General features: G+C 34.4%; 1 protein-coding gene and 3 long non-coding RNA genes across 4 annotated transcripts; 2 read left to right on the forward strand and 2 right to left on the reverse strand.

Moving 5' to 3' along the window:
• Positions 1 to 5,529: 5,529 nt before the first annotated feature.
• On the reverse strand, positions 5,530 to 19,661 carry LOC131806513 (uncharacterized). The gene is made up of 3 exons (XR_009344067.1): positions 19,370 to 19,661; positions 11,296 to 11,429; positions 5,530 to 5,717 (listed from the first exon to the last, which is right to left on the reverse strand). It is a non-coding gene; the product is annotated as an uncharacterized LOC131806513 (long non-coding RNA).
• A 496-nt stretch (positions 19,662 to 20,157) lies between these two features.
• Positions 20,158 to 20,822, forward strand: LOC131806514 (uncharacterized). Its single transcript, XR_009344069.1, has 3 exons — positions 20,158 to 20,223; positions 20,344 to 20,663; positions 20,720 to 20,822. It is a non-coding gene; the product is annotated as an uncharacterized LOC131806514 (long non-coding RNA).
• Positions 20,823 to 22,238: 1,416 nt separating this feature from the next.
• On the reverse strand, positions 22,239 to 23,332 carry LOC131806512 (uncharacterized). Its single transcript, XM_059130650.1, has 3 exons — positions 23,106 to 23,332; positions 22,677 to 22,807; positions 22,239 to 22,617 (listed from the first exon to the last, which is right to left on the reverse strand). Exons 1-3 carry the CDS (start codon positions 23,237 to 23,239, stop codon positions 22,313 to 22,315), a joined length of 570 nt encoding a protein of 189 aa, XP_058986633.1. The 5' UTR covers positions 23,240 to 23,332; the 3' UTR covers positions 22,239 to 22,312.
• A 2,759-nt stretch (positions 23,333 to 26,091) lies between these two features.
• On the forward strand, positions 26,092 to 27,007 carry LOC109613686 (uncharacterized). The gene is made up of 3 exons (XR_009344073.1): positions 26,092 to 26,283; positions 26,447 to 26,632; positions 26,829 to 27,007. It is a non-coding gene; the product is annotated as an uncharacterized LOC109613686 (long non-coding RNA).
• The last annotated feature ends 561 nt before the right edge of the window (positions 27,008 to 27,568 follow it).

The following is a 27,568-nucleotide window of genomic DNA, read 5'->3' on the forward strand; positions in this document are numbered from 1 at the left end:
TGTCATATTGCACCTCCGCCCCAGGGTAGACTTTCACTCAAAATTTAATGATTCTATATTCGGATTTAGGTCTGGAGTGGTTATGGAAAATATTCTCGTACAAACCATACCCGCAGAAAGCAAATATAACTCTCTCTTTAAATGTCACAGGTCTCATGAAATTAAAATAACTGATTACTAGTTTTCATTTTTACCGCATAGCTTTTAAATATATTTTTTTCCTTAATCATTTGCAAAAACAAATGGATTTACATATGAGAAATGAGCTCAGAAATAACTAATGTTTTAAGCACATAAAAATAGATGTTCCAAACTTACATTCGAGATAGAGTGCCCCTCATTAAAACATGTTTCACTAATTGACAATCATAAATAATAACTAACTAGAAGGTTGGCAGTATTCTACGTTAGTTAGCAATGTCAAGGGTCATACCTTTTCAGTAGTTGGTTATTATCTTCGTCATAGATGTGGAAACAAAATGAAATTGATATTTACTGCACTCACAAGACACACACATACATCTATTTCCATCACATACATGTGGACATAAGAAATAATTGGATCTATAATGATTTGTCGTATGAAGAAGCCCTGGATATGAGAATAACAAACCGACAGTACTTTCCCGATGCCATACATTTCATAGCCAACATAATATCAAGTACAGAGAGATACCATAGAGACAAATAATGTCATATTTTTTTCTTTATTCAAATTGGAACAAAGGACTTTTGTATGAATAAAGAACGTGGTACAATATTCAATGAATCAATAAAGTTGCTGTAAGATTGTTTTGTTACATTATTATTTTTCTAATTCAGTTAAAATTTAAGTAGGAATAAGAAAACAGGTAAGTATCCTAATCAATTGTTCCGTTAATTTCACACCGGCTATAACAATACAACAATAACAAGTTAAAAAGCCATAAGTTCAGCCGGGCCGAACTTTGAATACCCTCCACTATTTGAACGAATTTGGAAATTTTCAAAAAAATAAAATCCGTTAAAAATTCTGTTAAAATCTTAAAAATACCGAATTTAGCCATTATATTGGGGTCTACACGACGTGGACCTACACAGGCAGTGTTGTTGGAGGGTATACTAACTTTGTCGTTCCGTTTGTAACTCGTCGAAATACTCATGTCAGACCCAACAAAGTATATATTCTTGATCAGCGTAAAATTCTAAGTCGATTTAGCGATGTCCGTCTGTCTGTTGTAATCACGCTATCTTTCAAACGAATTTAGATAGAGGGCTAAAATGTTGCATACATGCATAGTTTACCAGTAGGCAGGGTAAATTCGTAAATGGGCCATGTCAGTCCACGTTTTCGTATAGCAATCATATAACGGTACCTCCCCAATATTCGGCATTTTGATGATTTCAGCATCATTATTCACCGGAATCGTTTCAAATTTTGTACTGGAAGATCCTAATGGATACTACATCCTAAAACAGAAAGTTGTTTGTGCAGGTCCACGTCTTCGTATAGCCTCTATATATAGGTAACTCCCGATATTCGGTATTTTGACACTTTTAGTTTGAAGTTTGTTATGAGTACTACAGCCTATGACAAAATTTTGTATATGCAGGTCCACGTCTTTGTATAGCCCTAACAGAACCTCCCGATAGTCGGTATTTTGACGATTTCAGTAAAATTATTAATCGAAACCATTTCAAATTTCGTACTGGAAGTTCTTAGTGGGTACTACAGCCTATGAAAAAAATTTTTGTATGCAGGTCCAAGTCTTCGTATAGCCCCCGTATGACGATCCATCAAGATATTTTGTATTTTGTTGATTTTGTTGTTTGAAATTTCGTGCTGAGATCCTAAAGGGTACTACAACCTAATACAGAAAATTGTCCGTGCAGGTCCACGTCTTCGATACCTCCCGATACTCCGTATTTTCATGATTTTCGCGACATTATTCACTGTAATTGTAACAAATTTCGTATTTGAAGTTCGTAATGGGCACTACAGCCTATGACAAAAAATTTCGTATACACATCCACGTCTTCGTATAGTACCCATATAACGGTTTTCATTTAAGTGGCAGTTTTTGGATTTTTTTTTGAAATTTCTTAATTTCCTTCGAAATGGTGGAGGGTATTAAAAGTTCGGCCCGGCCGAACTTAGCTTCTATTTTACTTGTTTTTCTTTATAACATCGGCCGTTAATTTCCCAACTTTCATTATAAATTAGCAGTAACTTTTATTTAATGGCGAAACGTAAGCTTTTCTATCGAATATTATCAAAAATACCATTTCGTTCGGAGATTAAATTTTTATTTAAAAAAAAAATAAAAAATAAAAAAATAAAAATAAAAAAAATGTACTCAGGAAAATATTCCGACGTTTCGAACAGAAATACCACAATTTATTTCCATGCATATAGAACATTTTATTTTAATTTAATTCTTGAAGTAACGTCACAAAGTCCTGCAAAAGTTTTAACTAGGATTTTGACCGAAACCACGAGGTCATACAAATCTTCGCAACATTTGCCCGACATTTACGCCCTATGCCGTGTTAGACGTTATTAAAAACATAATTTTATAATTTGGATTCCTTTTTATTATTTTCAGTTAGAGATGTGCCTTTTGTGTACTTGTGATTTCGTTTATTTTGGTGTATATACCCTACACCATTCTCTCTTTGTTCTTTTGTTTGTAACATGGAGATGGATGCGCATCTTCGAAGGATGAGGATCTTCACAGAATCACTTTATGAGTAGATTTATTCATGTCAGTCCGAGAATCGTTTATTCATGTTGTTGGTGAGAATCGGTTCAAATTTAGATATAGCTCCCATATATATATCTTTTTCCGATTTCGGGTTCAGCTATACCTATAGCTCCCATATATATGTCAAATCCGATTTGGTGTTTAAATCCCTCACATTCGTAATAAGCAATCCACAAGAACGATATTTGGTATCAGATATCAGATACAGCTCAGAAATACCTCTGCTAAATTTTATCAAGATCGGTTCAGATTTGGATATAGCTTACATAAAGGGTGAGATAAAAACTGTAACAAAGTCAAACGCCATAATTCTTACATTTTTTTAAATTTTATTGAACGAAAACAAAAGATGTCGGAAATAGCATTAAATTTTTGAATAAGTTTAAATTTGTTCGAATTGGTCACCTTTGGCACGAATTATGGCCTTCCAACGGCCAATGATACCGTCATACGCTGCTCGAATGTTGCTCTGCGATATTTTGGCTCATTCCCAGTAAAGCGCTTGCTTGAGGTTATCGACACTTTGATATTTTTTTTAATGCCAACCTTGCTTTGCAAAATACTCCAGACACAATAGTCCAACGGATTGGTATCCAGAGATTTTGCAAATGTACGCTGGATATGAAGGAAGGAACCTCATTTTGTAACCATTCTTGGTTGGTGCGTGCTCAGTCCTGTTGGTATGTCCAAGGTCTGCGGCCAAAATGTTTGCTTGCCCAAGGTTATAATACACCCTCCAGAATATTTTCGCTGACCTCATTAGCAAGTAAACACGATCATTTTTTTTTACAAACTGCTGGACAACGAATGTTTTCTCATCGGAGAAAACCGAATTCGGCAGTTCACCACTTTCGGCCAAGCGAAGCAACTCTTTAGCTGTTTTGAGTCTATTTTCGTTCTGTTGCGGTGTAAGTTCTTGCACTTTTGGGATTTCAATGGCTTTACCCTTTCATTAATTCCAATTTTTGTGCTAAATTTAGATCTAATGTAAGTTTAGCATGTGTAGGTTCAATCTTTTAATACCTTCCCCAAAGAGATATATACAAAAACAAGTTGTCAAGTGGTCAGTTGGAACACATACTGAAGCTTTGAAATTTACATTGCAACAACTTTAAATTGTATCACATGTTGTTCCCTTCGACCGCACACACAACTTCTTGAATGTAGGCCTTAAAAACGTAACATATTGTGCTACCCTGACCTTTGTTACATATTTGATGTAATTTGTTGTTACTTCTTATGCCACATCAAACATGTGTTCATAATATTTGACCCCAGAGTAGCCCAAAACAGTTCAAATACTGCCATATTGGGACAACCACAGCCTGCTTGGGTAACGTGGTGTGAAGTACTCTAGTTAAGCATGTATGTGTGCATATCATTAAAGTGTAGTCCCCAGTATATTGCATATACATGTGTATTTATAAAATATGTGTATGTGTATTTATAGCATGACCACAAGTTGAAAGTTGTCTAAGAGAAACCAAGAAACCATGTACACACACACACACACACAAATGCAAACCAATGTTAGACACTAATTAAAAGAATAATTTTGATTTAATTACATGAGGTTTAGTTTTGTCCTAGCCTCCACTTTGCGTTAATGTGTGGTAATGGGTTTTGTTGTGTGTGTGTCTGGTAATAATGTTCGTCATATATTAGAAAAAAAGTTTGGATAGCTTGTGGCCAAAATTTACATAGTTTTCAATATGAAATTGGGACATACTTAAAATATAATTTATAATATTATGACATAGATTAACTGAAGCTTAAAGTGGGAACTCAATGTGGATGCACTTGAAATGTATTGAACTTAATAATAGAAGTGTGACCAGTTGATCAGCTAATTGAAAGGAAGGGCATAAAGCCAGCATGTGTGAACATTGCGTAATAATTAGGAAATCAGAGCCTAAAAACGGTAAAAAAGTAAAAAATCGGCAGGGCCGATCTGTGAATACCCTCCACCATTTGGAACGAATTTGGCAATTTTCAGAAAAAGAAAATCCCTTAGAAATTCTGTTGAAATCTTAAAAATACCGAATGTAGCCATTATATTAGGGTCCATACGACGATGTGGACCTGTATAGGAAGCTTTTATCATAAGCAATTACAATATTTAAATTCGAAACTTAAAAAAAAATCGGTGAATAATTTAGCTAAAATTATTAAAATACGGAATATATGGAGGTACCATTATATGGGGGCTATACCAAAACGTGGACCTGTACAGACAATTTTCTGCCATAGGCTGTAGTATTCATTTCAAACTTCAAGTACCAAAGTTGAAACAATTCCTGTAAATAATGTCGCTAAAATCAACAAAGTACCGAATATCGGGAGGTTCCTTATATGGGGGCTATACGAAGACACGGACCTGCATAGACAATTTTCTGTCTTAGACTCTACTATCCATTACGAACGTCAAATACCAAATTTTAAACATTTCCGGGGAATTATGTCCCTTAAATCACCGAAATGCCGAAAAATGAGAGGTACCATTATATGAGGGCTATACCAAATCATGGACTTACATGGCCAATTTCCAATGCCAAAAGTCCTGAAGACATAATTCACATTTGTGTAAAAATTTTATTAACCTATTTAATTTTGTTCGGAAGCTAGAGTAATTTCCACAGACGGACGGACATCGCTAAATCGATTAATTTGAAAAAGTGTTGACACTTTGTGGGGAAGGATACTTTATGGATATATTCCATCTTCACACCAGACCTTTGGTTAATAAATAAATAAAATATTATTAATAAAAATATTGTGATCTGTGTATTTTGGAGATAATCGGACTCTTACATCACATTTTATAAAAGTTATATTTATTCAATATGTTGACCCCTTGTGGGGGAGGTACTTGATGGAGTGAACCCATGTTGTCGATTTTCGCACCTGACCTAGCACTGATGCAAATATTGTGATTTTCAAAGTTGGATTAAAATCGGATTTGCCTTCCTCTTTCTAAAAAAAAATAAAATATTTGTTTTAAAAATTTCCATCTTTTGTGGGTTAGGTATCAGAAGGAGTGGTCCGATATTGCCATTACCGAACTCGAACTATATTTGATAATAATATTACGATATACCAAGTTTGGACCAAATCGGATACTCCATTTTAGAGTTATCGCGCACACCAGCCAGCGAGACAGACAGACGAACGGACGGACGGACGGAAAAACATCGTAAGATAGATTCCGAGGGTCTAAAACTGTATTTCGATGAGACACGTTTTGGCAGTAGTAAATTATATATACCCTGTCTAGCCATATGGTTGACGAAATGACGAAACCCATATTATCATCCAATTTGGTTTGAAATTATGGCAGAAACCTTCAAAACACCGTAAATAGGGAGGTCCCGTTGTATGGGGCTATACAATTTAGTGGACCTGAATCAGACATATTTGTCAAGGAGAAGACAGACCTTTCAAGTACGTCACTTATCAAGTTTCATCTAATTTGCTTGAGAATTGTAATAGATTCTTTCAAATAATTGAAAAAAAAAAAAAAAAACAGGAGGCACCGTTATATGGACCGCATACACAAAATGTAAAGTTTAAGCTGATTTGGTTTGAAATTGTGGCAGAAACCTTAAATAAACCGAAAGTCGTTAGGTGCGGCTTTATGGGGGCTACATCTATACCTAGACCAATATAGCCTATTTTCAATACCAATCAGCCTTCGTATAATTATGTGTCAAATTTCACAGCTCACAGACAGACAGACGGACATCGCTAAATCGCATTATAATTTTATTCTAGGGTCTCCGACGAATGTTTCGAGCTGTCACAAATTGAATGACAAATTTAATTAACTCTCCATTGTATGGTGGAGGGTATAAAAATATGAGACACATGTATGACGCTTTCAACGTTTACCCAGGGTGGAAGGTGGGGAAGTAACACTCATTTTTACATTTTTGGTAACATTCTAGTTAAGGTTTCTTACAAAAATTGGGAGAATATTATTAAAAATATCGGGGGAATATTTCTGTTAAACCGATTAACACTTGATCGGGTCATTAAGTTTTTTTTGAGATTTTTTATTTTGGAAAAATCTATGGGGGGGATTATATCAATACGTAGCTAAACAAAATATTTACCTATGACCTGTTCATTTACCGTCTTATTCACTGACATTTCGCATTTTTAAACTTTAATTTTGGTCGAAAGCTATCAGAAACAAGTAAAGAAAGTCTTAAAGTCGAGCGGGGCCGACTTTATGATATCCTCCACAACTTTGCTAATTTAATAGAGCTCCACATAACAATTAAAAGTTTTTATGGGAGAATTCAATCACACAAGCTATGATTATAATTATAATTTAAAGTTCAAAGGACTAAATATACCGAAGCATTTGCACCTTTTAAATTCGGACTTGTATTGCCCATTTTGTGTACAATTAATTAGAAATCGGATAAAGATATATGGGAGCCAAATCCAAATCTCAACCGATCTCGATAAAATTTGATAAAGATATTTCTGAGCTCCTGTTTGATATATTTCCCTGAAAATCGTTGTTACGGAGTGCACATTATGGTTGCGGGTAACATATTCAACAACTCGGATGAACAATATATATGGGAGCTATATCTATATCTGAACCAATCTTCACAAAATTTGACATACTAGCTTCTAGACTCAATTCGGTCGTAAGTGCCAAATTCCATCCCATTTGGGCAAATTTTACACGTTTGGTGCACAATAAAAGGTAAATCGGACGAAGTTATATATGGGAGCCAAATCCAAATCTGGGCCGATCTCGTTAAAATTTGACAAAGATATTTCTGAGCTCCTGTTTGATATATTTCCCTGAATATCTTTGTTACGGAGTGCACATTACGGCTGTGGGTAACAAATATAACAACTCAGATGAACCGATTTTGATCAAATTTGGCATACTTATTTTCAGGCCTAATTTGGTTGTATGCGCAAAATTCCATACTATTCGAGCTGATAATACACGTTTGGTGCACAATAAAAAGCAAATCGGACGAAGATATATATGGGTGCTATATCTAATTTTTTACCGATTATATACAATTTCAATAGGGTTCTTCCTTGGAACAAACAAATGATTTGTGCAAAATTTCATCTGGTTCGGGCAATAAATGTGAACTGTACTTTGTTTACAAAAATACATGGAGAGACGGACGGACAGACAGACGGACAGACATACAGACGGACAGACATGCATAAATCGACTCAGAATGTTATTCTATGCAGATCATCAAAAGGAACTATGGGTCTATCTCGTTTCTTTTTGCCTGTTACAAGCAAATGCACAAAGACATAATACCCTGTCCACTTTGTGGTCTAGGGTATAAAAAAGAAAATCTGAATTTATAACATGGAGACTATTATAAGCTAAAGAAATTTTTACACTGTCTTCTATGACCTTAGATTTTACTTTTTTGGTCGCTTTTGAAAAATATGCTATAGGTTTGACAATGACCACCCAAAGCATGTAAAGTAAAGAAAACGAAGAATTAATAAAAAAGTTGTAAAGGAAGACTTTTATCACTGTTACAAAATTTAAAATGCCTTAAGAAAAGAGAAAAAAAAGAGGCAGGATTATTTTCCTGTCGATAAATTTACAAGTTCTCTGCGAATAAATGAAGTGTGAAACCCGAAGTCACATCAAAATGATTGATTGCGTAATTACATTGTCAATTACACAAAGAGGATGCTCAAAACTTGTAGTTGTAGTTGTGCAACCATCTCAATCGATGATATATTGTTTGTTAAACACTTAAAAAAACTATGGAAATTTTGTAGAGTCGGACAATGAGAAAAAAAGAAATAACATTGTCATACAAGGCTTTAATAATACATGGACTATTTTTGAATTTTTTACTAAAAATTTAAAACTAAAACATGTAACACAGAAAAGTAAAAACGGAGGCTTATTTACATCTTTTGGAAATGATAGCAATTTATTTTTTGTGGATGAAAAAAACGAAAAATCAAAAACTTCTTAGACTCTGCAATCGCTTTACAAGTTACAACTCCAGAAAAATCGGTGAGAAATGTTGCATAGGGCAGGCCAGAAGCGTACCCCTGATCATGGAATAATATAATTCCACGTATGTATTATGGACCGTAATTTTGTGGGAAAAAATCCAGAATTTCCACGCAACCTCCAATACCGAAAGTAATTTCCGACGAAATCACGAATAAATGGGTTGAGCACTTTGTATTTTGTATTAATTCTGATTATGTTGACGTATATAGTCAGATATCGGAGATATAACATAATAAAAGGGTAAAGTAATTGACCTACTGAATGACTTAAAGATTCATCAACGATTAGATGAAACGGCTGAATCTAGAATTTTGATTTTTTTGGGTGAGATCCGAAGAAGTCGGATAAGGCTGCGTTTTTGGATATATAAAAAGTACTAAAAAAGGTAGCCCTTATATTTCATGAACCTCTTGAATTTGGAATGAGGGTACTGATGGAGTGTTTAATGGACCAAATTCGCGCTATAAGTGTACGAAAAGCACTAAAATGTACCATTTTGTGTAATGCGAACGGTTAGAGCTAAAACATTTACATTTGGAAACTGAATCAAGAGTAGGGTCGATATAAGGAGGTAGTTTTAGAAGTGTGTGACTGATTTAACGATTCATCAACGCCCAGAAGAAACAGTTCAACCTAGAATCTTGAAATTTTTAAGCGAGGGTCACTCTTGGTGCGAAGATGTCAGATAAGACTGGGGTTTTGGAAATATTTAAAGTTCTAAAATGTACTAAACATGGTTCCCTTTGTATTTGACGGATCAGGAGAGCTAGAACTCTTAAATTTGTAACGAAGGTCACTGATGAGTGTATAATGGATGTACCAAATAAGCACTAAAGGTATACGAAAAGTACTAAAATATGCTACATTTCGTACCATTTTGTGTCATGTGAACGGTTAGAGTTAAAAAATTGGCATTTGTAATGGGAATATAGGTTGAGAAGTAGGACCGATGTAAGGAGGTAGTTTTATAAGTGCGTACGAAAAGTACTAAACGGCAATAAAACTTAGTACAATTTGAATTTGGGGGAACGGAGGGGGCTGAGATCCTAAATTTCGATACAAGCATTTGCTGGCGAAGTATAGGATTGGGATATGAAGATAGTTTCGAAATTTGTACTTATGTGAACGAAAAGATTTGGGGGAACCGATAGAGCTGGAATGCTGAAATTTGGAAATAAAATTACTATTGAATGAAACAATTTAAATTTTGGGAGAGCCAATAGAGTTGGAAATAAGATTACTATTGCATTGTGGGATTGGGGTACATAGGAAGTTTTGGAAATTCGTTTTCATGTGTACTAAATGATACAAAATTCAATACAATTTCGATTTTGGTGAACCGATAGATCTGGAATGCTGACATTTGGAAATAAGTTTGCTAATGCAGGACTGAGGTATGTAGGTAATTTTGTAAATTCGTACTTATGTGTACTAAATGGTATTTGATTTGGAATAATTCAAAATTCTAGGAGAACCGATAGAGAATCGGTTCACCCAAATCGAAATTGTATAAAATTTAGTACTTTTCGTGCACATAATTATAAAAATTCGAAACTACCTCCGGAACCCAATCCTAAACTTCGACAGTAATGTTAATTTCAAAAGTTAGGATACCAGCTCCATCCGTTCCTCCACACTTAAATTGTACCAAATTTAGTACCGTTCATGGTACAATAAGAATGTAGAACGGCTTCGTTAACCTACAGAAATACAGCCCTGAGGCTATGCCCGCTTCCTGTCGAAATTGTTCAAGATTATATCCAACAAGTTGTTATCATTTATTTGATATTTTTTGTCCATTTTTAAAATGAGTGTGATAGCGCGAAAAATGAATGAAATGCCCGGAATTTCTATCAAAAATATGATCCTAAATTTTCAATTTTTCAATTCCGTGGCAAATCTAGATAATATTATTATCTAGCAATTTTTTTTTTCTTCCAATCATTGATTTTGAAAATATTTTGTTTTTATACCCTCAGTCATATGGCTACAGAGGGTATATATTATACGGTCAAAACGCGCCTAGTCAAATTGTAGCCACAAACCATTTTCTCAAAATGCATTTTGTCAAGTCCACGTATTTTAAGTCACTAAAAATTTGGATATTTTTGGGACATTTGGTATTGCCTTCATGTAACGATAACTCCCTATTTTCGACATTTTCATGATTTTACCCCCAATATTAAACGGAACTGTTTAAAACTTGGTGTATGGAGTTCTTAAAATCTGATTGATCGTTATAACAATGTTTGCTTTCTCATATTTTAATTTTTCTTTTCTCATTTATCGCTCGAAATAACATTGACAATTTGTGTAATTCATATTGCTTACATATGTACTTATACACATCTGCCAATCATATCGTGTTTCATAAAAAATAACAACTTTACGCAATTTCTTGCAATAAATGATTTACATGACGCTAAATGCCGTATACATTTCTATAGCTTCCTTTCTCATCGACATATTTTATTTCTCTTCATATGTCGGAATTTATGAGATTGAAAAATTACTTACCATTAAAATCATATTCAATTTATTTTGAAAATCTCTTAACGTATATGGAGATTATCAGGAAAAGCATCATCGTCTTATGAGTTTGTTGTTTTGGCGGCGACAGAAGATACCATGCCAATGTGCAAATATATCCGCTGGAAGAAGTGAAGAAAGAGACAAAAGAGAAATTTAAAAATATTCAATAAATTGTATAATAATAAGAAAACAATTTCGATACAAAAATTATTTGTTGGAAATTGATAATATTTCAAACATATCAATGTCTTCGCGAGGTAATTATTTGAAGAAGTTACATAGCATATTTGCGCCATATAAGCTTGGTGTTTCATTTAACCTATTTTGCATATGATTTAAATGTAGACAATATTATTATACGTTACGCCTCACTATGGTACAAGGTATTACCTTTTTTCTGGATTTAGAAAGTAAACGAATGTTAACAGTTTTACAGAGCTAAGGAGTTTAATCAGAATAAATAAGCCAATATTCATTTAAATCCATGCGTGAATATACAGGGTTGCCCATATTCGAGAAGTGCGAAGTGCGCCTTCTAAGAACACCATTAAGCGTTTATACGAAAAATTTTCGACTGGTAAGGCTCTTTCTAATCCGAAGAGGCCATATAAAAGTCGACCAAGGCGATCGGTCGAGAATATCGCTGCCGTACGAGCCAGTGTTGATAGGTCCCCAAGAACATCCCAAAAACGCCGTTCTCAGCAGTTGGGCATGGCTCGGTCCACTTTACAACGGATTATTCGCATTGATTTGCATTTGTTCCCGTACAAAATTCAATTGACGCAAAGAATGTTGCCTGCGGACAAGCCTCGCCGATTGGAATGGGCCCAAAAAAAACATGGGTCCGTCGAATATGGGCAACCCTGTATATAAATACAAATAAATGAATAATATAATATAAATAAAAAATAAAAGACAAATAAGTAAAAAAAGCAGTAAGGCTGAGCCGAACTTTGAATACCCTCCACCATTTGGAACGAATTAGAAATTTTTCAAAAAAAAAAACATCCATTAAAAATTCTGTTAAAATGGGGGTATATACGATATTGTGGACATCCATAGGCAAATCTATATCTGGGGGTAAAGTACTCCAAAGGAACTTCTTGTGTGGAATTTTGGACAATACCATTGAAAAATGTGGCTAAAATCATCAAAATAGCGAATATCGGGGATACCGTTATATAGGGGCTATACGATATCGTGGACCCATATAGATAATTCTCTTTCAAGGTATAAAGTACCCACAAGGGACTCCTTGTATGGATTTTCAGACAATTCCGATGAAAAATGTGGGTAAAATCATCAAAATACCGAACATCGGGTGGTACCGTTATATGGGGGCTATACGATATCGTGGACCGATATAGCCCTACTTCGAACTTTACCTGCCTGCAGACAAAAGAGAAATCTGTGCAAAATTTTAGCTTCCCATCTTAATTTGTTTAGACTCTAGCGTGATTACAAGAGAGGGACAGACGGTCAAATTTTGTTTGTTGCATATATATTGACATGCTTTATGTTTATTCAAGCTTCTGAACCTCTGTGGGGGAGGTTCCGAAAGGGTTAGTCACTATTGTTTACCACAGATCTTGTGTTGATAGAAATATTAACATGTGTCGAGTTGGAAAGGTATCGGAAGCTCATTTCACGTTTTACGAGCTTCATGTTCATTCAAAATTTTATCCCATCATCAGACCAGAATTTATGTTTATGAAAACATTGAGAATGTGAAATTTGAAATGAATCATACTCTGATTTCTCATTTTATAAGAGGTATAATTATTCCGAATTTTGACCCTTTGTGTGGTAGGTACTTGATGGAATGGACCGATGTTGTCTATTTTCACTAATAAATATAATGGGATTTGCAAAGTTTTCACAAAACCAAACGATCTTTTCTCTTTTGATGCTGTAAATAAGTTTCTTTGAAAATGTAGACCTTTTGTGGTAAAGGTACCATAAGGAGTGGACCTATGTTGCCCATCTCCGAACTTGATATTAGTTTGACAATAGTATTACGATGTAATAAATTTGGAACAAATCGGATACTCTCTGCGAGAATTATAATGCACACCAGCCAGACAGACAAATGGACGGACATCCCTAGCTCGACTCCAAATGTCCTGAAACGGATTTAATTCAAAGGGACCTAGAGTCTAAACCGTTATTTCAATGAGGCACGTTTTGGCCGAATCAAATTATATATAACCATAAGGCTGAGGGTATAATAAGTCAGTCAACATTATTATGAGGGTGGGTTATAGCCCACATACAGACATCTAGATATGTTACCTTTAGATATTTTGAGGGTTGAATTTCCACATGCATTGTAAGCTTGGATCTTGATTATCTGTAGGCCATATCATATGATATAAACTCCGAAGTCGGAGTCAAAGTGATGCCGCAATGTATGCGTTGTTTTAAACAAAAACCTTGTTATAAAAAGTTAACACACATTTAGCTTTCGATGAGCGGTCGAGAAGAATAGCCGATGAGCTACTGAGGAAATATAGACAAGCTATCAGCTAGTAATCAACGTACAATCGATGGTAAACCAGTGTTGGTGAGCTTTCAATGTTTTATCGATGAGATATGAGTGCGCTACCAAAGATCTATGTACTGGCTTTTATTGAACTTTAAAAGTGCTAATTATCAGTGATTAATGAGCCTTTGATGAGCTAAGTTTGAATTGTTGACGTAAAATCTATGGACTACAGATGAACTACTGATGAACCTTCTACGTGCTATCGCTCAGGAATCTTCTATCGACCAGCTATCAATGTTGATGATCTATCGCCAATGACATATCGTTAGGCTTTTAATAAGCTATGGAAGAGCATTCGGTGGCCTATCAACGATCAATTGCGGAAAATTAAAAAGCTATTAACCTGAAGTGAAAGAGGTACTGATTTTATTTAGCTATTTATGAGCTATCGAAGAACATTCTCAGGGCCATCGATGGCCCATCTTCAAGTTATTAACCGGCTATCGGTGACTCATCAATGACTCTCGTCGGTTCAACCCCTAAAATCATCGACGCGACAATGAGGTAAAATGGGTTGATTTGTTTACGGTTTCAGTGAAAATCTTCAATAATTTTATTGAAAACATACTTATCTCAACCAATATTGATCAATATTTATAAACTATGTTGCGATCCAAAGATTAACTCAAAATGCTTACCCAATTATTTGGGATGGATGGTAGATAGTTGATGAAATTTATGGTTATGGTTGGCATTGCAAGGGCTCACCAGCGAATTGGGTTCTTCTTTATAGGATGTTGGTATTTGCAATATAAAGGTCTTGCAATATTCCTGTCAGGCAGCAAAGTTTTCATCAATTGACATTAATAATTCAACTATTTTTTTTTTTTTAATTTTAAGAGGTTTAATTCTTATGTATATGTCTAAATTTAAATAAAAATGAAAAATATTTTTTTTAATGTTGACAAGTTACACAAGGCAAAACATTTTTTTTATTGAGTGGCCTATTCGATATTGATAACACTGTGCAACACAAAAAATATTAAACGGGGAAATCGAGCATATTATGAAAGTGTAGCTAAAACAGAAGACACGGTAGTTATACCCTACACCACATAGTGGTAAGGGTATCATGTATTTGTGCATTTGTTTGTAACATGGAGAAAGAAGTGAGATAGATTCATAGTTACGTTGAGGATCTGCATAGAATTTCTGAGTCGAATTTTTCATGTCAGACCGTCCGTTCGTCCATGTCCTTTTTTTCCAAAATGCAGGTCGCACTTATTATCCGACCGAGATGAAATTTTCAAAAACAATATTTGTTTGGCCCAAGGACGAACCCTATTGAAATTGGTAATGATCGGTTTAAATTTAGATATAGCTTCCATGTATATCTTCAACCGATTTCGTGCTAATTGTGAACCAAATGGCCAATATAAGTCCAAAAGTCCTGAATTTTGGCACATCCAACCGAATACAGTCTAGAAGCAAGTACATCAAATACATAGCTCCCATATATATTATTCACCCGATTTGGCCTTTAAGTCTCTCACATTCGTAATATGCATTCGACATGCATTATGCATTATCGAGAACGGCTCAGATTTGGATACAGCTCCCATATATATCCTTAATCCGACTTCAGGTTTAAAGCGCAAATAATGGCTAATATCAGCCCAAATGGAGATTCGGACGTACATTTCCAGGCTCCGGTTTATATTTATACCCTACACCACATAGTGGCAAGGGTATTATGTCTTTGTGCATTTGTTTGTAACATGGAGAAGAAAACGAGAAAGACCCATAGTTACTTTTGAGAACCTTCATAGAATCACTTTCTGAGTCGATTTACGCATGTCAGTCCGTCTGTCCGTCCGTCCGTCCATGTATTCTTGTGAACAAAATGCAGGTCGCATTTATTATCCGATTGAGATGAAATTTTCCAAACAATATTTTTTTGGCCCAAGGACGAACCCTATTGAAATTGGTGAGAATCGGATCAAATTTAGATATAGCTCCCATATATATCTTCATCCGATTCCGGATTAAATGTGCACCAAATGTCCACTATCAGTCCAAATTACCTGAATTTTGGCACACCCAACCAAGTTCGGCCTAGAAGCAAGTATATCAAATTTGGAGAAAATCGGTTCAGATATAGCTATAGCTCCCATATATATCTTTCATCCGATTTGATCTTTAAGTCCCTCACATTCCTACTATGCACTCCACAACCGTGATATTTGGTACCAGGTATTAGATGGAGCACAGAAATAGCTGTTTTAAATTTTATCGAAATCGGTTCAGATTTGGATATAGCTCCCATATATATCTTCATCCGATTTCGGGTTAATTGAGCACCAAATGGCCAATATCAGCCCAAATGGCCCGAATTTTGGCACATGTGACCGAGATTAGCCTTAAAGCAAATACAACAAATTTGGAGAAAATCGGTTCAGAAACAGCTATAGCTCCCATATATATATTTTATCCGATTTGGTGTTTAAGTCTCTCACATTCGTAATATGCACTCCACAAGAATGATATTTGGTACCAGATATAAGATACAGCCCAGAAATAGCTGTTTGTAATTTTATCGAAATCGGTTCAGATTTGGATATAGTTCCCATATATATCTTCATCCGATTACAGGTTAATTGTGGACCAAATGACCGATAAAAGTCCAAATGGACTGAATTTTAGTACATCGGACCAAATTCAGCCTAGAAGCAAGTATATCAAATTTAGTGAAAATCGGTTCAGATATAGATATAGCAACCATATATATGTTTCATCCGATTTAGAGTTTTAGTCCCTTACATTCATAATATTCATTCCACAACCGTGATATTTGTTACGAGGTATTAGATGGAGCACAGGAATAGCTGAATCACCTTAATTTTCGTACATAAGACCGAATTCAGTCTAGAAGCTAATACGTCAAATTTGGAGAAACCCAGTTCAGAGATAGCTATAGTTCGTAAAATGCACGATAGGATTAGATAGATTTTGATTTTGTACCAAATATCTCATAGAGCTCTGAAATGCCCTGTATAAACCTTTTTACGAGAGCTCTAATTATGCATAGTGGTGTAGGGTATCATATAGTCGGCCCCGCCCGACCTTTGAGCTTTCCTTACTGGTTAAATCTGGTAGAATGCAATCTTTTGCGCAGACACATTCATTCGAACGAATGAACAAAAATGAAGATATTTATATTCATTTATTTTATCGTTATTTTATTTTATTTTATTTTCTGAATTTCTATTCTCCATGCAAACGACTTATAAGTGGTTATGCACTTCAAACAGAGCTCGCTGCAGCGTTTCCCGTATTATGTATATTTATGAGTGGATTACAACAAACTTGACTGCATATCAGAGGTCACAGTAATTAGTTGTAAGTGGGATTAGTGTCGGGAGTACATTGGCAAGCTGAGCCAAAAAAATTGTTTGAATTAATGTAGCTCTAGTATAAATTACACTTAGGTTCTGTGGAATTTACAAAGTAAGTTTTGGGAGAGAATAAGGTTTTCTAAGGTAAAATTCATCAGACGGAAGCTATAAACATCATGCCACGCCCAATTAAATTTGAGATCTACTTTTGAATTGTGGCACTATACAATTTACCAATAAAACCAAGTCGAGCAAATTTCTAGTTGAAATATAGATACTACAGCAGCTTTGATTGTGGAATAAGGAAAATACTTAAAAAAATCCAAATAGATGGAAAGTCTATGTAGAACTATATTAAAACTGCATATATAGTTTATCTAAATTCGAGAAATAAACGAGTAAAAAAGGTGTAAGTTCGGTCGGGCCGAACTATGAATACGCTCCACCATTTGGAACGAAATTGGCAATTCTCAAAAACAATAAAATTTCTTTAAATTTTTGATAAAATCTTAAAAATGCCAAATGTAGCTGTTATATTAGAGACTATACGACGACATGGACCTGCATAAGTAACTTTTGTCATAAGCCATTACAATATTCAAATGCGAAACTTGAAAAAAATCGATGAATAATGCAGCTAAAATCATAAAAATGCCGAATTTCAGGAGGTACTGTTATATGGGGTGTTCACGGAGAAGTGAACATGTTTTTATAATAAAAGAGAATAGCGGGGCTACCTAGTGTAGATGAGAGGAATTTGTTAAACAGGGATCTCATTAAATATGATAAGAACATGTGGCGAGCAGACCTTCGAGTTAGAAATAAATAATATAGAATTTTCAATTCCTGCATGTGTTATGGTAGAGTTAGATTACGGGATGTAATCTTTACCCAAACTGATAAGCAAGTGCAGCATGTTTGCTTGCCACATGTGAGATAGCTATGCGTGTTTATGACCTCCCCCTAAGGTTTATGGTGGCATGGTGCAAAGGCATGTGAACAGTTGGTATCTATCTCTCTCTCTCATTTACACTTAACGATGATTTAGGTTGTCATAGACAATTTTCTGTCATAGGTTGTAGTATCCATTACGAACTTCAAATTCTAAATTTGAAACAATTCCGGTGAATAGTGTCGTTAAAATCATCGAAATGCCGAATATCGGAGTTGCCGTTATATGGTGGCTATACGAAGGCGTGGACCTGCACACAAAATTTTCTGTCATAGGCTGTAGTATCCATTGCGAACTTCAAATACAAAATTTGAATAATGTCGCTTAAATCACCAAACTATCCCAATTATATGGGTGCTATACCAAAAAGTGGACCTACATGGCCCATTTTCAATAAAAATAGTCCTGCAGGCATAATATACATTTGAATAAAATTTTATCAACCTACTTCATTTCGTTCGGAAGCTAGAGTGATTTACACAGACGGACAGATGGACGGACATCGCTAAATCGACATAGAATTTTATGCTGATCAAGAATATATACATATACTTTGTGTGGTCTAAAATTTATATTTCGAGGTGTTACAAACGGAATGACAAACTTTATATATCCTCCATGCTAGGGTATAAAAATGGTACCTTGAATATTAATGAAAAATGGATGCTCTACATATGGGTCATTGATGTCCGACGAGCGATTGATCAGAGATTGACGTGGTAACAGTGATTATCGACCAACTACCGATGAGCTCTAAACGCCCTACCGACATTCTATCGTTGATACATTTGTCACTCATTGACCAGCTATCGACTTACAGTCGACGGGCAACTACGATCTATTACGAATATATGTTTACCTACTTACGAGTAGTCAACATGAAGTTAAAAAGCGACCGGCTAGCTATCGTAGAACTATCCAGGAGCCATCGAAGAGCCTTATTCCGGATATTGAGTTATTTAATGATTCATCAAGCGACATTAAAATACGATGTCAATGTTTGTAACCATTGGTTTCATTTGTTTAAAGTTCCAGAAAAGCTGCCATTCACATTGTCAAGCTACAATAGCAGGGACCAGATATATAACATTTTATCTTTATGTGCCATAAAGACGCAAGCAAAAAACTTCGTCCTGACTTAGTTTTTAATCAGCTGTCCAATTCTGATATTGCATTCCAAAATTAATTAAATATATCGCGATTTAAAGATTGCCTTAAAATACTTACCAGCTTACTTGGTATTTATGGTAGATATTTGATAGTATTCACGTCCGTTTGACATCATCAGCGAAGCGGATTTTTTATAAAGTATGGGAAATCGAGAATTTGAGATTTCCAATTCAAAAGGATTGTAAGTATTCTGTTTCGGTAGCAAATGTCCATCCACGAACGCTAGGTATTCAACGATTTCTTTCTTTCAATAATGATTATTAAAACTTAAATTTTTGTTTCCCATTTTGTATTTGTTCAAATAAAATAAAAATAGAATTTATTAATCAAAACTACTGACAAATAACACAATGCAAAATATATTATGTGGCGTTTCCACGGCACTTGATTCGCTCTCTATTCGTTGTTTGGCCCTAAACTACGGAAAAACTACTTAATTCTCCACACAAAATTTCCTGAGCGAACACTCATATTTTTACATTGTTCAAATCAAATCACTCTCAGAACAACGAAAAAATATGTCCCATCACTAAAAAATGAGAGCATTTATCGAAAATGTGTCATATTTGTGAACCGCTTGTCAAAAAATAAACAAATTATTGTGTCCGTTGCGAAAGTAATTGAAGAATTTTTAATTAATAAAAATGTGTGTGAATTCAATGGAAACGATAAATTAAATGTGAGCGAACAAAAACGCGTTTTTCATATAACCTATATTAGTTATTTTTTCATAGGAGTGTACAATGGAGAAAAAAAAGAAATTTGTGAAAAAACTAATTATAAGTCGAAGAAGGCTCGCGTCTTTCACCTTGTTTGAAAAAGACAGTTGCGATGTAAGGAAGCAGCTAACTCTGGTGAATGCCTTGGAATTCCACACATTGTATGAATCGGAACGATTGTGTTGGCAAAGGGTAATGTGTGTCTGTCCGATACAACGGAACAAGATTAATCCGTATTTCTTGAGAGAACTGCGAATTGTAAATATTTGACCATTGAGTTTTTGCAATCTTTTCAATCTTTCGGGTCAGCAGAGAGGTTTTCAATAAATTGTGTGAATTGCTAAATGGGCTACAAAAATCTAATACAAATATGCGAGAGGCAATACCATTGGAAAAAAGAGTTGCAATAGGTTTATATACCTTGGGATCTTCTGCCGAGTACCGCACAATAGCAAACATGTTTGGAGTTGGAAAAAGTACAGTGTGTAAAATACTCTTGCAGTTTTGTAATGAGGTCTGGAGAATTCTTGCTCCAATTTATTTAAAAAATTTCCACTTAACAAGAGAAAAGATAGAAGTACTCTGTCAAGAATTTGAAATACTAGGGTTTCCGCAATGTATAGGTGCTCTGGGTGAATTTTGAAAAGTTGTATTTAAATTATTATTATTATTATGTTAACGTTTGCAGACGGTTGCCACATTGAGGTTCATCCATCCAAGGAAGACGCTACAGATTACTACAACTACAAGAGATGGTACTCAGTCGTACTCCTTGCATTGGTAGATGCGAGGTAAGTACTAACACTTACATTTTATTTACTTTTTATATCTTACGCCCCACTATGGTGCAGGGTATTGTGTCGTGAGATAGACGTCTACTTGTGTGTGCATCAAATGGGATGAAATTTGACACAAGTGGCCGAATTAAGCCAAAAAGTAAACCTATTATATTTGGTGCACCTAACAACAGTATTGTAACGTATCATAAAGTCGGCCAGTCCGACTTTTATCCTTTTATAACTGATTTCTACATACTTTTTTTATTTCAGATGTCGTTTCATTTATGTTAGTTGTGGGAGTCCAGGACGTTGCAACGATTCTCAGATCTTTGAAGGTTCTTCCCTCAAACAGCAGCTTAACGAATGCAGTCATTTAAAGGAAGTAAAACGAAATATTTGGGCGTTGAGGTTCCTGCCCTTATAATCGGCGATTCGGCATTCAAATTAAGCGACAAGTTGATGAAACCTTATCCATTTCAACTATCACAAGATCTCGAGCAAAAATGCTTTAATTACGCATTGTCAAAATCACGCAGAGTAGTTGAAAATGCCTTTGGCCACCTTAAGGCACGTTTCCGACGAATCGGAAAAGGCATAGATAATGCTCTAAAGTATGCCAATGCAGTCATATTATCTTGTTGTGCTCTTCATAATTTTCTCAGCGAGCACAATGATGCTGTTAACGACAAGTGGATGAAAGCATTACAATCAGTTGAGGCAAATAGATCCTATCCTGAAGAAATAACAATTCTTACAGACCAAAGCAGCGGCCATAATGGCGAAGAAATACGAAATGCTATTTCAATATATTTATGTAAGTATTATTGTTCTTAGTAAAATGCTATTATCAAACAAGAGTTGACATAAGCACATTAAATATATGTTGGCATTCATTTTTTAAATATATATTCTTTACTATTTTTTAAGCGCAAAAAAATTGTTGTAACGAAGAGGATAACTTGTACAATATTGATGAAGCTAATTCATTTTTAAATGTTTAGGAAGAATATACGTTCCCTTCTGGAGAAACCGTCTGTAATTTTCAAGATATAAATTAGTATATTATTATTATTTATTTTCATTATTCATTTATTTCGTTAGAATTCATTATGTTTCATTAATATAACTATGTACATATTTAAGCTGCATTTTGAAGAATTAGTTTAATTGTTTTTGAAAATGGAAATGGTGTATATATATATATATATATATATATATATATATATATATATATATATATATATATATATATATATTTTTTTTCATATCTACTAGCATTCCGCCCATACATACTCAAAATAATTTTTGTATATATTTTTAATTTTAGAAAAAAAAAACAAATGTTACATTGAATGATAAATAAAATAAAATGTATGTACATTGAAACGAAAATTAAAACTAATCAAAGTATTTAATTAAGATAGTAAGAGCAAACTATAATTAAAGGAAATATAAGCAGTTTAAAAGAAAAGTCGTTACATATCATAAATATATATTCAATTTTAAGCATTTCTTAAAAAATCTACCAAAGCCTTTTGTACTTCCGCTTCCCTCTCCACAAAGCTTCTTAACAAAGCCTCCTTCTTCTCTTCTATAGCCTCCTTTCTTTGTTCTATCTCTATTAAAATGTCAATTTTTCTTTCCACCTTTTCAGCATGCTCTTTTTCCCTTTTTCTCTTTTTCGATGATGATGTGAATGGTAATTCCGACGATAGGTCAGTTGTATTTAATTGTGAAGAGGAACTAGGAATGATTGGTGAAGAGGGTGGGGAGTTGGACACTTCGCATGTCAATATGGCATCAATATCTGAGCAATATACAACGTGAGAATAACAAATATATTTTTTTTATTAATTTTATTCTTACCATTGACACTGTCCAAAACAAGGAACTCAGTATTGTAGGTCTTGCAAGGTGCTAGCAACATTTCCATTTCTTTATATAGCTCCCAATCTGATGGTGAACCTCCGGTTGTACCAACTAGGCGCTTTTCCTTCCTATAAAAAACATGGTTTTTATAAAGTAAATAAAAACATACGTTACAGATTGTAAATATTCAAAAGTAAAGAAGCTATCATCTAGCAATAGCATCTAGCATCTACAACAAGCGCGTTGGAAGACAAACTTTCTGTCATTCTTAACTTAAAATGACAAGTTGCGAGAATATTGTACCTATCCTTGCGTAATAACGAACGAATTTTGATGCAAACAAACACATCCGCAGAAGCTCCTCCCACCATGATCGAAGTCGGAGGCAATGAAACTTCATGCAAATTGAAATGTTCAAAAACATACCTAAATCTCGCAGCCATGTTGTGCATCTTGGTTTTTATTTCGTGGGATGTATACGAAAACCCATGTTTCCCGAGTTCGGACGCCATTTCTTGAAGAATGTGGCTATTTTTTCGACATCCACGTAGCTGGCTCATAAATAATCCCCACACTTCCAACAAAGCCCGTTCACTTATTGTACCCCATTTGTTGGGAGTTTTTCGGATGCCTAAAACAATAAAACATTATTCTTTTTTATATTAGTATTTTTACTTACATTTTTTTTCGAATTGAGCCATTTTTATTAATTTTTCTTTAAATAAAAAAAAAAACGAAAAATTGTGTATAACCATAAATGAAGTTGTCAGATGTAACTACGAACGTATCGTGGGAACAGGTTAGTTCGTGTACGTGATTCTGAGAGCAAACAACGTCATTCAATTTACCGTGTGAACATGCTATTATGTGGAACACAAACAAATTAAAACTAGTAAGGAAAAATCAACAAGTCGGGCGGTGCCGACTATATGATACCCTATACCACTATCCATATCTGATAGAGCTTTTGTAACAAAAGAATTTATTTGAAGTAGATCAGTCGACCAATCAACTTTTGGCTTTATAGCAGTTATAATTTGGATTCAGAGGGACCTAATATATGGAAGCCATACCCAATTCTAAATAGTTTTTCACTAAATTTGGAGGAGACATTTTAACCTTTTATACCGAATAATATTGATATAGAGTACATGATATCGCTTCGAGAAGGATTATATTACGTCCCGAAATTCACTCCATTTCGGCCGATATTAGCCAATATTTGCACAATAAACCTGAAATCGGATTAAAGATATATATGTGAGCTTTAGAACAGTGTTGGCTTGTTTGTTCGGGATACCGTAGTATTTTGTTGTTGCAAAATGGTCAGGCTTATTCCCCTTATTGTTGTTTTTATAAAAACAACGTTTCACTATTAGTGGAGAACGATGGTAATGTTTACAAGGGGGTAAGGCAGGGAATACCTAGGTTTCGGAAAGAGCCACCAATCCTCATCAGTTCCCTTGTTTTTTGTCTGGGATATTCTCCCCATAAGTCATTTAAAAATAACTTCTATAACAAAAACAAACCAGTAAAGAAAGTCCTAAAGTCGGGGGGGCCAATTTTGTGATACCCTACGCCACTTTGCTAATTTAATAGAGCTCCACATAACAATTCAAAGTTTTTATTGGATAATTTAAAGTTCAAAAGACTAATTATACCGAAGCATTTGTATCTTTTAAATTCGGACTGGTATTGACCATTTGGTGCAAAATTAAATTGAAATCAGATAAAGATATATGTGGGAGCAATATCCAAATCTGAACCGATCTCGATAAAATTTGGCAAAGATATTTCTGAGCTGTATTTGATATATTTCTCTGAATATCGTTGTTACGGAGTGCATATTACGGCTGTGGGTAACAAATATAACAAATCGGATGAACAATATATATGGTAGCTATAGCTATATCTGAACCTATCTTCACCAAATTTGGCATACTACCTTCTAGACTCAAATTCCATCCCATTTGGGCAAATATTAGACGTTTGGTGCACAATAAAAGGTAATTCGGACGAAGTTATATATGGGAGCTATATCCAAATCAGAACCGATCTCGATAAAATTTAGCAAAGGTATTTCTGAGCTGCATTTGATATATTTCCCCAAATATTGTTGTTACAGAATGCATATTACGGCTGCGGAGAACAAAAATTACAAATCGGATGAACAATATATATTTTGATCTTATTATGCCTAATTTGGTTGTATGTGCAAAATTTCATACAATTCGGGCTGATATTACACGTTTGGTGTACAATGTATCGATTATCTCCATTTTCAATAGGGTTCGTCCTTGGGCCAAACAAATGTTGTTTGGAAAATTTCATATCAATCGGATAATAAATGCGAACTGCATTTTGTTCACAAGAATACATAGGCAGACGGACGGAGGAACGGACAGACGGACTGACTTACATAAATCAACTCAGAAAGTGATTCTACGGAGATCCTCAAAAGTAAATATGAGTCTATCTCGCTTCCTTCTCCATGTTACAAACAAATGCACAAAGACATAATACCCTTACCACCATGTGGTGTAGGGTATAAAAACTATTAATGTTTTTTTTTTTTTTATTAAAAAAAAACTCTTTTTACCCAAGTGACGAGCTATATCTAAATCTTAGTCGATCTCGATAAAATTTGGCAAATGCATTTCCGAGCTCTAAAAGATATATGATACGAAATATCATTGTTGTCGAATGTATATTACGAATGTGAGGGACTTAGCCACATAAATATGTGAGCTATATATATATATATATATATATATATATATATATATATATATATATATATATATATATATATATAATATCATTATTGTAAAATGCATATTCATTTAAACCCCAAATCGGATTGAACATATTTATGGGAGTTATAGCTATATCTGAACCGATTTTCACCAAATTTAGTGCACTTGCTTCTAAACTGAATTCGGTTGGATATGCCAAAATTTAGGTCTTTTGGACTGATATTGGCTATTTGGTGAACAATTAACCTGAAATCGGTTGAAGATATATATGGGAGCTATATCCAAATCTGAATTTTTGGTACACTTATTTCAGAGCTGTATTTGATATTTGCCATTGTTGTCAAAGGCATATTACGCGTGTGAGGGACTTAAACTCTAAATCGGACGAAACATGTGTATGGGACCTATAGCTATATCTAAACCGATTTTCTCCAAATTTGATTTACTTGCTTCTGGACTGAATTAATAAAAATTAATTAAAAATTAATAAAAGGACATAGGCTGAGAGCGTAAATCTGTGGGCAAATACTTTTTACTTGATTCTTTTTAACTTGTTTGTTTTCCATATAAATGTGTTTTGCATTGTCTTATTTGTCAGTATTTTTGACAAAATATGAAAAAATATGTTTTTCATTTTTATTTAAGTTTCCAAAAAATACAAAATTGAAATTAAAGTCTAACTTTTAATATTCATTGTTGAAAGAAGGAATCGTTGAATATCTAGTGTCTATGGATGGAAATTCCAAATTCTCGCTTTCCAACATTTTATAAAGAAGAATCCGCTTCGCTAATGGTGCCAAACGGGTGTGAATACTATCAAATATCTAGCATCAATCCCATGTAAGCTGGTAAGTATTTTAAGGCAATCTTTAAATCGCGATATATTTAATTAATTTGGGAATGCAATATTAGAATTGGACAGCTGATTAAAAACTAAGTCAGGACGAAGTTTTTTGCTTGCGTCTTTATGGCACATAAAGATAAAATTTTATATCTCTGTTTCTATTCTAGCGTGTTTTTGTCAGTTTTACTGGAACCCTAAACACATTAAATGAAAGGTTAAAAATATTGACATCTTAATTCAATGTCGCTCGATGAATCATCGAACTACTCAATACCCGGAAGCAAGCTCTTCGATGGCTCCTGCATAGCTCTTCAATAGCTAACCGATCGCTTCTAACTTCATGTTAATAGCTCGTAAGTAGGTAAACATATATTCGTAATACATCGTAGATGCCCGTCGACTGTAAGTCGATAGTTAATAATTTATCGTTGGCCCGTCAATCTCAGACAAATCGCTCGTCAGTCGTCAATGACTCGTCTGTAGACTATAGATGTCTCATTGATATTCAAGGATCAAATTTATTTAGAAGATATTCCTCATTTGTTTTAGCCGAATCATTGTTGGTCCTCCCCGAAATTGTTGTAAACGACTTTGACTTTGCTCTAAATATACTAAAAACAATATGCGGTAAGTTTCTGCGGATCTGAAACCTTTTCTTACTAGAATGATGATTCCCCTAAATTGCATTTCCATATCTACAACATAATAAAAGCAAATGTTGAGCCTAATTGATCCTCTTTTTCAATAATCGTAACAAATTTGAAATTAAAATTTTCCAAAAACACCATGCCTAAAAATGCAACAGTATTTGGTGAACCAGATGTTGCTTCTAATTCGCTCTTTCGGCTAGAACAGAAAATGAACATTCAAAAATAATTCTCCATACACATTGAACATTTTATTCTCATTTCATTCCCGAAATAGTATCACATAGTCCTGCAAAACTTTTATCTTCACTTTTGACCGAAACCAAGAGCTGATGCAAATATTCGTAGCATTTACTCCCTATTTACGCCCATGTCCTATTAATAGGCATTCAAAACATTATTTGAAGATTTAGATTCACTCATATTTAGCTATATTCGTCAACGAAATCAGCATTTATGTAAAATTCAGAGGTATGCCTTTTATGCATTTGTAATTTCACCAGCTAAATATTATCCGATCCGATGATCATCCAAAATGTTAGGCTTCAGAGCCGATCCTAAACTCTAACATCATAAAAAATTCAATGTCTATTGGTCCTTAGTTTAAAATTGTATGGCGACTGCAAAATCTAGACAATTTTT

This window comes from Musca domestica, unplaced genomic scaffold, assembly GCF_030504385.1.
Source record: "Musca domestica strain aabys unplaced genomic scaffold, Musca_domestica.polishedcontigs.V.1.1 78, whole genome shotgun sequence".
NCBI lineage: Eukaryota > Metazoa > Arthropoda > Insecta > Diptera > Muscidae > Musca > Musca domestica.